Source organism: Acanthisitta chloris, unplaced genomic scaffold, assembly GCF_000695815.1.
Source record: "Acanthisitta chloris isolate BGI_N310 unplaced genomic scaffold, ASM69581v1 scaffold8952, whole genome shotgun sequence".
Taxonomy (NCBI): Eukaryota; Metazoa; Chordata; class Aves; order Passeriformes; family Acanthisittidae; genus Acanthisitta; species Acanthisitta chloris.
The window spans coordinates 7547-20927 of NW_008659869.1; the positions used below are offsets into that span (position 1 = coordinate 7547).

Here is a 13381-nt window from a genome sequence, read left to right on the forward strand (position 1 = left end):
TGCTAAATGGTATCTGATAGTGGCTTTCATGCATTACATTTTTCCCATTTGCTCTTTGCCAGCTGAGAATGTCAGGAATTTTGTATCCCTCCCTGTGGAAGAAGCTTATGTGTCAGGATAATCTGTTTAATGCTTTTGGGGTTTGCCTTTGCTTCTCTCCATACCACGATTTTCTGTTTGTTGGCAGTCGTTGTCTTGCAGGTGACACGAGTGGGAGGTGTAAATGCCCAGATTTGGGCAAGTGGAGGCTCCTTAAGCTGTGTAATATGTACTGTTCATGGTGCACAGACCACTTCAGTGAGCTCATGGAACACTGATGCAGAGGTGGCAACATCTGGGCTTTTACCCTGTGGGTGCTTACCTGGATGTTTCATGGAAGCTGTTAAGGCAGCTCTCCTAAATAGGCTGGTAGTAACATGTTTCTGGCACTGGTCTACCATGCTCTTCACCACAATAGCTTCAGTGGTTTGAGTTGTAGGTATGGAAGGCCACAGCATGAAGAGAAATGTACTTCAGGTGGGTTTTGGGACAGGACTGAAGGGGTTTGTGAGGGTGATGTGCTAGGAAGGTCCAAGGACAGGAGCAACAGGGCACCTAGAATCACCTGCAGAGGGGTGGGAATGGACTGCTGACCGAGGGCACCAAGGTACATGAAGATCCTCATATGGAGTGTCTGAGTGTGTGTAACGGAAAGGGGAAGGAAATTGCAGGGCTACGTCACTGCCTGCACATGTAAGCACCTAGCAAAGAACCAGAAGCTGTGACTGTCCTCACCATTCGTGGCACTCAGATATTGAAAGGGTAAGGATCTCTGACCTTGAGAGGAGACAAATGATTTGGTCTTGGCTACTCAGATGCAATGTGTGTAGTTAGAGAGTAACCTGCTAGGAATGGGAAAGAAATCTAGTCAAATAATCACAGCTGTCAGGAAGCAAATCTTATGCTGCTGTGCACCTGCAGGTACTTGAGAAGGCACCATGTAGGAAAATCTTAGCTGAATTCAGCCCTTGATGTGAGAAGGTGTGTAACACTTGCTGAGCACTGGTGTGATCTTGCTCACTCTGCACATCCTTAACCTTTCCAGCTGCACTTGTAGTCGGAATTATAATCCTTTTGCAGTAAAAGCAGATGATACAAAAGCAACCCAATAGAGGAGTTAGGTGGCAGTCGGCATTGTTGGGTTTGGTTTTGGTTTTCTTCCTCTTGGCTGTGGAGTTGGGAAGAGGCAGCCCTGGTGTGGCAGTAGGCCAGTGCTGGGGTGTAGCACCACAGGATGGTGCAAAGAGCTGCTGACATGAATTAATGTTCCCTGGTGTGCCTGGCAGATTGAATGAATCCAAGCTGCCTTTGGCAGCATTTGCCAGCCTGTGTAAAAACAGGCAGGAGTGGTAGTTGTTATTTTTCTATTTATTTGGCCTCTGTTTTGCTTTCTAAACCAGCATTACATAAGACAGGGTTAAGAAACTTTCACTACCACAGCTCGGGTGTGATTTACATTGTGTTCCCTTGAATTTGGTTTTCTCTTCCAAGTACTGCAATGTGATTATTCTGTGGCTTTTTGTTCTTCCCCATTCTTTGCTGTTTGCACAGAGGAAATGTGAAAAGCGTTACCTATGACCAAATATGATGCTTCCGTGATGAGATGCACAGGAAACAGAAAGCTGAATACTACAGAGCTTTTAAATAGGTGGCAAATTCCTTAATGGCTGGTTGGTTCCATCTTTCTGTCCTTTGCAAGGGCAAAGCTTCTATTGACTTCACTCAGGTGGCCAGATGAGAGGTTGCAGGATCCCCAGATACTCCTGGAGTCAGTGAGAGAAACTCTGGTTATGCTGAACTTGCATTTGCACCATGTAAGACTGAACTTACCCTCTGTGTTGCAGGGCTCTACAGCTGTAAAAATTGGGCAGTTTCTAGTCACATCCTTAGAGAAAAAAAAAAGGGATCTGCTTTCAGTGGAAGTTTCACAATGTGCATGTGGCCTTAATTCTTCCTTAGTGACAGAGATGATGAACCACAAATGTGAAGTGGGTGTGTTGGTAGAGGAGCACGAGTGTGGAGGTGCTCTGAACCCAATCAGCATTGCACCAGTACTTATGTGACTGTACATGTGTAGCACACTGTGTGGCACGCTCCAAGGAAGAGAGTCTTGAAAGTCTGTGTCAAGCTACACAAGGTTTTGGCGCATCTTTGGTAAAATAAGTTTCTTATTTATGTTTTGAATGGCCCTTTTGGCTTGGCTGTGACTGTTGAATTGGAAAATGTACCCCTACAACTTCATTATTGTATTGCATGGTTTAGCCATCTCAGCCTTAACTGTTATTGACCCCTGTAAAAGCAGAATGAGCCTATTGAGTGATGAATTGGTTCAGTATTTGCAAATAGGCAAACTTTTTTGTGGGTACTGTGTGAGAGGCACAGGACTTCTATGTTTCCACAGTAGGTGAGCTGCTAATGATAGTTTACTCATTGTACAGAGATGGGACGTGTTCCCAGTGCCTAGAAGGACATGGTGGAAAACGGTGGGGATGAAATTCACCAGTATGAGTAGCAAGGCCCTGTATCTTTTGGCTCCCAACAAAAATGTATGCTGTAAAGTTGTAGGTGATTTCTGGTTTTTTCAAACAAGGTAAAAAAGGAGAAAAGCCACATGTGAATGTATTTACTGGTTAAAAGACGATCATGTGTGTATGACACAGCCATGAGAAATGTATTACATGTTAAGGCAAGTGCAGTTAAGGCTGTTCTATGTCTAGAATGCTGCGTACAAACCTGGTCATTAGCAGTCAGGAAAGGATGAACCAAAGCTGGGCCAGGCACAGAGAAAACTCATTAGACCCTGATTTCTCCCTGTTACCTTACCTTCAGACTGGAAGAGTCTGCTGTACTGCCTGGTATGGCAGGCTGACAAAGTTAAACCTGCAAGACTGCTGCTCTTTCAAAAAATATCTTTTTAATATTTCAGCTAAAGGCAAGCAGTGATCCCTAAATGTTACTAAGTCAAGGTGCAAGTAATCTAGTAATTAGGAACTCAGAATGTTATTAATGGTCAAAATAATATGATCCCTGTAGCAATATAATGGAAAAAGAAAACTAATTATTTTAGGCTGGACATTGACCAGCTTTTGAAATGCGTTAGGAGTGTGGTTGTTTGTGATGGTGGGAGCTGATAGGTGTCTCTTTCTGGTCTGTGTTTCCCTTTTAGCCCAAGGTGATGTGAGCTCTTGCTGGCTGCAGGTAGGGGTGACATCTGTCATAAAATCAAGGTTATAGACATTTTCATTAATAATACAGAAGGTAGTCCTGTGAGATTTAATTTTGTGAGCTGGTTTTTTTTTTTTTGTGTGTCACTTGTTTTGAGTATCTGTCCCATATTTGGTCCTTGGCAGGTGAATTATGTCCAGATTTGTATTTTGTATCCCTTTCATTAATTTTGTGTGATTCTCTTTTTCCAGGTAATTAGGCCAGAAAAAGGTTCAAAAGGCCTTTGATTTTGGGCACTGATTTCAAAAGAAAAAAGGGAGAGAGAAAAAGCAGAAGAGCATCAAACAAACATAATTATTTGCTTGATATTAGAAAATCCATGTTTATAAAAGACATTTGTTAGGAGTCTACCATTAGATCATGAAACTCACACAGTTACAATTTTTCAGCCCCTCTTGATTTATTCAGTGTTACAAAAAGGCTTTTCCTGTCTTCTTGCAGAAAACAGTGATTTCTTGGGACTGGGGCTTAGTGTATCATCACATTCATTTATTAGCCTGTAGAAATGAATGACAAAGGGCATTTAATTTTGGTTTTATTTGATATTCTGTACTGTGATAACTGTGATACTATCTGTTACTATTGAACAGTTTCAAAATACTTTTTTTCTCACAGACCACAGGAAATTGCATTAAGATTCATTGTAATCCCATTTTGGTCACTTTGTCCAATGTAAAATATGAATACCTGAGTGTCAGGTTTATCCAAATAAGAATATAAACTTACTTTTCAGGTGAAATCTATCACTTGATATTAAAAAATAACCCAATAAAACCCCAAAACCACAAATTCTGAAGTGACATATGCAAATATGGATGAAATGTTTTCTGCTCTTAAAAGGCTACAATATTACCATAGATTTATGAAAGAGGAAATAATTATCCTGGTAGTTGAGCAAGTAAATGGATTCTCAGTAGAGTAGGGAGATCATGCTTACATGTTAACAACAGCTACTGAACCTGAATGTCTTTCAGAGACCTTTCTGAGACTCACTTTCTGTAGTCTTGTTCTCCCTCTTTCCAAGCTTGGAAGGAATTGGAATATATAAGTAGATTATTTTGTCTTAAATAGTGGGGAAACTGCATTCCTCTGCATGTTGCACTGCTTTCTGTTTTTTGACATAAGGGGCAGGTCAAACACAGTTTGACATAATTTGCCATTCCTGTTACTGAAATGCAGCACACTGTTCAAGTGATTATTCTCAAAACATTTTTCAGAAGAAGCTTTCTTTGTTTCTGCATGTTTCCTGCACTGATTCAAAATTACTATTTCCTCCATTATAGGAAAAAAGAGTAGAAGTGTCCTAGTCTTTTATTTTTGTTTTCTGGCCCTAACACTGGCAATATTCCTCAGTGAAACAGCTATTACAGGAAGTGTTCTTGTCACTTGTTAGAAGAAAAGGGAGAGAAATTCCCAAGATGTTGTACAGGTTTTCAATGTGCTTTCAGGGCCAGTATTGAAGGAATTTGAAGTATGTGAGTTTAACTGCATGGCTCCTGTGAAGTGTAATTACTGTTATCTGGGAGCTCTTTGTAAATTCATGAATGCCATGTAATCTAGATTAAAACCAAATCAGCATGTGTGTAGGCTATGTATGTTTTTTTCCCCAGGAGTTTACAGGCTGGGAGGAGTGTGCATACACCATGAAAGGTCAGATGTACCCTCCACAGTTGAGGTCTTTGATTTTTCAGACTACTTTAACACAACATATGTGTTGATGAGCAGGTGTTGGAAGTTGTTGAAGTTTGTAGGAGATAACGTCTTGTTGCAGGTACCTCGTGAGTCAGCTAGGAAAGGTGCCCTCCTAGACTTGTTATTTGTGATTAGAGAAGGACTTATGGAGGATGTGATAGGTAGGGAGGATCCCTTGGCCACAGTGATCATGAAACAAGTCATGAGTCCAATGTTTTGTTTAGACTTCCCCAGCTATTAACATGCTGGAAAAAGCCCTTGTAATCTGAAACGATGACCCAAACTTGTCCGTGTTTAGGAGGCATTTGGACAATGCCCTTAACAAGATGTTTTAGCTTTTGGGCAGCCCTGAATTGATCAGAGAGATGGTTTAGGTAGTTTTTGTAGGTCCGTTCCAGCTGAAATGGTCTATTCTGTTCTAACACACTGAAAAATTCTGTCATGATTTGGAAGCCTAAAAGTTCTGGAAAGCATTCGTTGCGTTAAACATGCAAGTAATAAAGCCACACACTAAAAGCCCAGAGGGCACACGTCTACCCAGCTCCCTCAGGATCTTGGCTGATCCCTTTTCTTCAGACCATGCTTCTTGACTGATTCCTCTTTCTTTTCTCATTCTCTTTCCTGCTGTTTTCTCCTATTAATGAGCTCTCCCACCTGCCTCGCTCCACAAAACACTTCAGCACTTGACCATCTGTCATTGCTGCTGTGCATCCATACTGTTATAAAAGAAAGTGTCGACCTTGAGCTGGTGTGCGTGATCTGTTATAGCTTACAAACTGGCAAATCAACCAGTGTTGCAAATAACTCACTTTATATGTTGCACATGAAACAACAAGAAATGTGAAGGCTGCTACTTCTAAATGCTCAGTCTGTAGGTAGAGTTCTGAGTAAAAGATGTGTCCAGTAAATCTGCAGAGGTCTGTGATGTAACTCATGGATCCATACATGTTTGCTGGGCAGCAAGATTTGTACCCTGCCCAAATAATGCATTTGATTTAGGAGTTGACCTCAGGAGTTATTAACAGGAGTTATTAGCTGCAGCTTAATAAGCAGCTTTTGCAGATCACTTTGCAAATAGAAATTTATAAAATGGCTGTGTGAGTACAGTGAGACTGAACACATTTTCCAAGAATGATTTTTTTTTTTGTTTGCTTGAGACTAAGTTTAGTTGAATCAGCAGAAAGACCTTTCTACTTCCTTTCTTTAATTGTAATTGTAAGCTGAAATTCTAAATCAGCTGTTTAGTCATGGTAAATTATGAAAATTATGCTGTTCCTTGGTTGTTATAACATTTATTATAAACGCTTATTGCTTGGGTGTTTTGGATGCTTTCCTTGAAACAAAAAGATGAAGAGAAACTGCAAGAACCCATGTTTTTCAAAGAATCTGTCACAGTACAGGATAGGTAAACAAGACAGGAGTTCAGATTTTTCTGACAAGTTAGTTTTATCCAAGTCATTTGCAATGCTTAATAAAATTCAACCCCAAGCTGAATCCAGTCTTAGATCTAAAAAGCAAAATGGTGTGGTTTGCCAGGGAAAGGAATCCACATGCTGTCTGGTTAGGCCTCCAAGTGTAGGGGATCTTAATGTCAGAACTTGTCCTTAGAGCCCATGCTCTGCAATGGAAAAGATGCATTGAACCAGTAAGTGCTGATTGTGTAAATTCAGCATGGTGAAGAACAGCAGGAGATAAAGGAGCTCTGCTTTCTAGGCCTTTAAGGAAAATTAGAGATAGGTGCCTGCTGAAGAGATCTGTTTTCTACGGGATGAAAGGAAGTGGAGGGTTCTGCCATGACAAGTCTTTTTGACCTGACAAAGTGTGTGATAATTCTGATTTATTAATGATAATTTTTGTTGGGGGGTTATGTTTTAACAGTTTCATTCCTTGGCTCCAATGTACTACCGAGGCTCAGCAGCAGCTGTAATAGTTTATGACATCACCAAACAGGTAAGATCTTTTGGATGATTTTTGCCTGTGTTAACTCCTCTGCTTAGGCCTGAGTTGGAGTTAAAACCCACAACTGCAGAGATTTATGTTAATTTATCTGGAGTCTGCATGCTTTGGTAGTTTGTGTAGATCTGGATGGAGGTGTCCAACTGCCTTAAAACACAAATAAAAAGTCCTCCTTCTGTGTTGTTACACTCCATCTAGACAAAAGTTTGGAGACTGCATTTTGTCAAAGTTCCTGCCATACTCCCACCACCACCACATATGTTCTCTGTATGGAGTTTTTACTACGAAAAGCAGCTGTTTGCTTTATCAGCTGAATGGAAATTAAGTTGTTTACATATTTCTGATTTAAAAACTAATTCTTTTTGTCTAAGCCTATCACTTCATGTTGCATTGCAGGACTCATGTCTTAACTTTGAAACCAATAATGAAATAATAAGTCGCTGACCTTTTGTCTCAACATTATTAATTTGGAAATAAAATTGTATTTTCAGATCCTAAATGCTTTGGCTCATTGCTCAGGCAGAGGAGGCTATGAGTTTCTAGCTGAATACCTCTTTCACTGCTTTTGGAAGAAACTCCTGCTGATAAAGCTGAGTTAGAGGCAGTGTTAATGGTTGGATGGTCATGACAGTTCACTGGCATTTTATTCCTTTCCTGCCAATTGAATTGTTTACTACTAGGTTGGGAGGGCTGGGTTGGTTCTCTAGTGCATTAGTGTAATGATCTGTTGCTGATGATGGTGGCCACTGTTGTGCAGCAGTACCATTCTCCTTTGCTAATTTGCCAAGGAAAGGTGAGAAAGAGTGAATCATGCTGGATTTATACTTATTTTTGATTTAAAGATCTTGAAGTTAATCTTGTAATATATTTTAACAATAGAATTTTGTTTTGCTAGGAGAAAGTCCAAGTTTATGTGGAACAGCACTAGGGATAAAGAGAGGATAATAGGAGAGGAAGGTCAATGTGTATTTCACTTCCTGACGCTTAGGGAGCCTCAGATGCTTGGGGCGGTTGACACACTGGAGGGAAGGGATGCCATCCAGAGGGACCTGGACAGGCTTGAGGTGGGCCAGTGCAAACCTCATGAAGTTCAACAAAATGAAGTGCAGGGTCCTATATCTGGGCCATGGCAATCCCAGGCACACCTACAGGTTGGGTAGGTAAGTAATTGAGACCAGCAATGAGGAGAAAGACTGCTGCATGATGGTGGATGAGAAGCTCACCATGAGCTGAAGTGTGTGCTTGCAGCCCAGAAAGCCAACTGAATCGTGGGCTCCATCAAAAGGAGTGTGGCCAGCAGGTCAAAGGAAGTGATTCTCTCCCTCTACTCTGCTCTTGTGAGACCTCTGGAATACTGCATGTAGTTCTGGTGCCCTCAACAAAAGAAGGGCATGAAACTGTTGGAGCAAGTCCAGAGGAGGCCACTAAGTTGATACGAGGACTGGAGTATCTCCCTGTAGAGGGACTCTTTGTTAGGAGTTGCAGTGATAGGACAAGGGCTAGCATATCCAAATTCGAGGAGGGGAAATTTAGGCTAGATATTAGGAAAACGTTTTTTACTGTGAGGATGGTGAGACACTGGAACAAGATGCCCAGGGAAGTAGTGGATGCCCCAACCTTGGCAGTGTTCAAAGTCAGATTGGATGAAACATTGAGCAATCTAGTCTGGTGGGAGGTGTCCCTGACTGTGGCAGAGGGGACTGGGACTAGATGATGTGTAAGGTCCATTCTAACTCCTAAAATTCTATGATTCTATGGTAATATTCAGTGTTCATCATTAAAGCAGAATGGATTTATTTCCCCCCCAAACTAAATGCCTGATAGTGATCTCCCTTCAGTGATACTGATACAGCCATGGCTGATATAGACACAACTCTTACATGCATTTCTGAAGGGGAAAAATGATTTATAATATACTTGGGAGCTTACTTTGAGTGTCAGTAATAATTTCAACCATGCATTATAATTAGAATCTCTAGAAACAGAAGTGTTCTTAATGTTATTACTTCCTTCGTGTGAAGAAATAGAAAAATTGCTATTAAAAGGTAGGTAGCTTCAAGAAGAGTTTGAATTCTGTGCTTTGAGGAAAAAAAAGCCAAGTGAATTGTCACCTGTCTCTTTGGTATCATAATGAGCACATGGAGGTTTACCAGGTCAAAGATTTGGAAACGCAGAGTGGGAGAGCATCACTGTGGGAGCTCTCCTGGATGTTACTGAAAATATGACAGGGGTTGAGGTAATAAACCACTGGGCAGAAGTTGAAATTAGGCAAATGAAACTCATGTTGAAAGTGAAGGAAACTAGCTACTAGCCAAACATAGAAGAGCTGTGCTAGTTTCTTCATCTTTGAAAATACAACATTCAGTGCTGCTTTGGGGTATGGGGGAGGGGAAGGTGGCAAAGGGGAAAACATCCAAGTTCCAGAATTAATTTGAAGAAGTCTTATGACCTAAAGCTTGAAAAGCAGATTACATAGATAGATCAGTGATCTTGCAATCTTGTGAGCTATATAATTATTATTGCACTAATACTGTCAAGGCTGCGTTCCTCTAACTTAAAAAACAAGCAAATACATCCACAGAGCGTAGGTTGTAAGCTTACTTTGTTATTTCTCTGACTTAGGATTCGTTTCATACTTTGAAGAAATGGGTGAAAGAGCTAAAAGAACATGGTCCTGAAAACATTGTAATGGCCATCGCTGGAAACAAATGTGATCTTTCTGATATCAGGTAATGATTTCTGTTGCTGCTTTTGTTGCAGTAACTATATTGTTTCTTTCCTTCAGGTAACCTTTTTGCTTCATTGTTAAAATAGTGTATAATTTTGGCCAGCCATATAGGTTCTTTTTAACACCAGTGATACTAGCAATACACAACCTCAGCACCAACAGCACAATTTAAATAATGTACTTTTTAAAAATCTCCCTTTCACTGCCCTTCCTCTGTATTTGTACAGTCCCAACACGCTTAAGCTGCTGAATCATTGGAATTGAAAAAGTATTCTGTGTTTTCCTTTCAGTTAAAAGGTACAGAATGTAGTAAGTGATGAGCAAAATCAATAATGTACAGATAGAGGGATGGACCCAAGGTAAAAATGTTATTCACAGAGCTTTAAGAACTTGTGCTTTGCAACACCTGAAACTGTCCCATAAATACTGGATGTAAAATGTGTATTTTCGGGGTTTTTTTAGGAGCATAACCTCAAGTAAAACTTGTCACCTGCGTAAAGCAAAGAACCTTCTGGGTAAAAGAAGGGAGGGTTGAATCCAACCCTTTGCAGAAGAGCTGAGCTGATGCTATTTGGGATGAGAGTGAAGCTGGAATCTCTCTTCTGCTTGTTAGCTTTATTTTGGATTTGCATTTATCCTTTCAGGAAATGGAAGCATGTTGTGCTGTATAGTAATGATTCTTTGTGTCAGTCTATGGCTCTGTTCTTTCTTGCTTCAACTAGGCGCACAGACTCAATGACCATATTTAACACTTTGCTCTGACACCTCTTTGGCACTCATGGTTGTTCAAATGTATCCCCCTGTTGTTGTATAATCATTACTTTGGCCCAGGTTCACCAGAGCCCTGAAGCATATGTCTAACTTCAAGCAAGTGGTGCAGTGCTTTATTTAATCAAGGCCTGTACAAGGATTGAACCTATGTTTGGTTTTGTTTGGTTTTGTTTTGTTCTCCCCCCACCACTGTCCACCATGAACCAACATAAACTGCAAGTCACTGCTTTCTGTAAGCAGTGAACAAGCCCTGATTCTAGAAGATTGCTGGTTTCTGTTGGACTGAGAACCAGGGACACAGACTGTGTATTGGCATCTCCTACATTATGCTGTGATGTGCTTCTCAACATTGTGAAGCTGAGTCCTGTAAGACAAAACTAAAGGTTTCCAAATATGAAGTAGAGAAAAGAGGAAAGGACGATTATAAAAATTGAACCGAAAGCCAGTTAGCACAAATAGGAGTTTGCCCTGAGAATCACTTTAAATTTATTGTTTAAGTGTTCCGAGCAATACTAGTGCCAGATTACCTCAAGGGTAGTAAGTTTGGAGATTGTGACAAATGGCACTGATTGCAGATGAATCCATAACCAGCCTTCCCACTGCTTTTGGAAGCATTTGCCAAGGCAGCAAGCTTTTAAGTGCTGTTCCACCAGAAGTAGGTTTACTTGAGGGCATGAAGAAAAACCTGCACCCCAGAAATGTTGTGAGAGTACTGGGGTGCCTCATAGAGTGACTGTGATCTTCCCACTCCATCATTATCAACTGCTACCTGTTGTTTACTGATTGATGGTCATCTGTTTCTTGCTCCTGTTCAGCCAGTACAGCTCTTCCTTGCACATTATTTTGATGTGTGAATAGTCTTCATTGTACTCCACGAACTAATGTCTCTTAATCTTTTTGTTTTTTTAGGGAGAGGACTTTTTTCTCCCCATTAATAGTTGTGGGAATATTTTTTCATGTGGTGGTTCTGTCTGTTTTTCCCAACCTTTTTTCTTTCTGAAGTCATCCAGTGATGCCCAGCTAAAGAGATTGTGGTGGAAAAATAGAGAGCAGACTATCTCATATGTGATATATTTTCACAGTTCTTCCAGAAATCTGATTGTTTATGCAATGCATGCAGCTGTGTCCATTCTCTGTCTGCTTTATGTCTTCAGATTTACTTCAGTAAAAATGATTTTAGGTGAAATATGTCACCAATTTATCAGATTGTTTCCAATGAGTAGAAAATACTCTTGCCTTTGGGCGCAGAGAATTTAAAAATAAGATGATGTGAGCACACAGGAGCAAGCTGCTGTTTGTATGCATTTTTGGCGTGTCTCTTTGATTTTGTAGAGCTTTTGGCAGATGTTTTGGTGGATATCAGAGAAACAGCTGCTTTTAAGACCAATGTGAATATATGCAAAAGAGGACAAGTTGACCCAGTTCAAGTTGATTTGGCTCTGCCATCTCTATGAGTGTAGGAGATACTGCTTATATTCATTCCTCCTTACATTAAGAACTGATTATCTTCCTTTGGGAAAGGACTGGCATTATTTCTCATAATGATTGACCATGTTATTCTCCTTGTTTAGCATCTAAAATTTGGTTTTGAGCTGCAAAGATGTATTTGGGACACTTAGGGGTCATGCTGCTTTTCCTCAGTGTTGTTAATAGGCTATCAGCAGTTTTGGGGGCTTTGTTGAAGTAAATTTGTTCTCCACTTTGAAGGAATTTCTGCAGATAGGCAGGCAATTTTGTTAAGTATAAATCCTCATCTGTGTTACAGTACTGTCAACTCTGGTATTGTTGAGCGTTCAGCATACTTTTAAGTAATTGAAATAAACTTTCTTCTGATATGTGCCCTGTTCTTGTGACAGGTCATTAAAAAGTAGTTTCAAAGACAGGAGCTGAAACTTCAATGCTAAAATGTTTAAAGTGTCCAAAATACTTTTTTGAGCATTAAAAAATCAATAATCATAATGGCAACTAAGAAGCATTTACTTCCCTAAAAGTGTGGTGCATCTTCTTACAAATTGTGTTCACTGGAAATCCTTGGTAGAGAGAATTCAGCAGAATTTCATGCTCAGAAGTTTGCTCTATGCATCTAGAATATCTATTTATTAGTAATTATTCAGAAATCTCAAGGGAGATTGAGTCAATAGAATCATTTGGAATTGATAAAGTGAAATAATTGACATCTTTCAGAACAGAGCTGGCAGATGTTTAAGGAAGCCTTCTACAGAGTGCAAGAGCCCCAGGAGCAAGAAATTGGGCAAGGAAGGCAAGAGATCAGCATGGCTGAGTAGGGAACTGCTGGTCAAACTAAAGGGAAAGAAGGAAATGCACAGACAGTGGAAACAAGGACAGGTAATCTGGGAAGAGTATAGAGACAAAGTTTGGTTGTGTAGGAATGGGGTGAGGAAGGCCAAGGTGAAGCTGGAACTGAACCTGGCAAGGGTCTCAAAGAATAATAGGAAGGGTTTCTACAGGTATGTTAGCTAGAAAAGGAAGGTCAAAGAAGGTGTATCCCCTAATAAACAATGCTGGAAAAGTGGTAGCAATGGATGAGGAGAAGGCTGAGGTACTCAACAACTTTTTTGCCTCAGTCTTCCCCAGCAACCTCTCTTCCCACACCTCTTGAGTGGATGGACAGCAGGATGGGGATTGAGGGAGCAAAGTCACTCCCACTGTAAGAGACAATCATCTTTGTAACCACCTGAGGGACCTGAATGTACATAAGTCTATGGGACCCAATGAGATGGCATCCCTGAGGGGATTGGCTGATGTAGTTCCAGGTGACTGGAAAAGGGGAAACATTGTACCCATCTTAAAAAAGGGTAGAAAGGAGGACTCTGGGAACTACTGACCTGTCAGCCTCACCTCTATGCCAGGGAAGATCATGAAATAGAACCTCCTAGAAGCTATGCCAAGGCCCATGGAGGACAGGGATGTGATTCAGGACAGCCAGCATGGCCTCACCAAGGGCAAGTC

General features: G+C 40.7%; 1 protein-coding gene across 1 annotated transcript in view; it reads left to right on the forward strand.

Moving 5' to 3' along the window:
• The window catches only part of RAB31 (RAB31, member RAS oncogene family), a 33817-nt gene that overhangs the window by 5357 nt on the left and 15079 nt on the right, over positions 1-13381 (forward strand). The window contains exons 2-3 of the mRNA XM_009069569.1: positions 6835-6906; positions 9535-9641. Coding sequence (XP_009067817.1) covers positions 6835-6906; positions 9535-9641 — 179 coding nt within the window. The remainder of the gene's footprint in view (positions 1-6834; positions 6907-9534; positions 9642-13381) is intronic.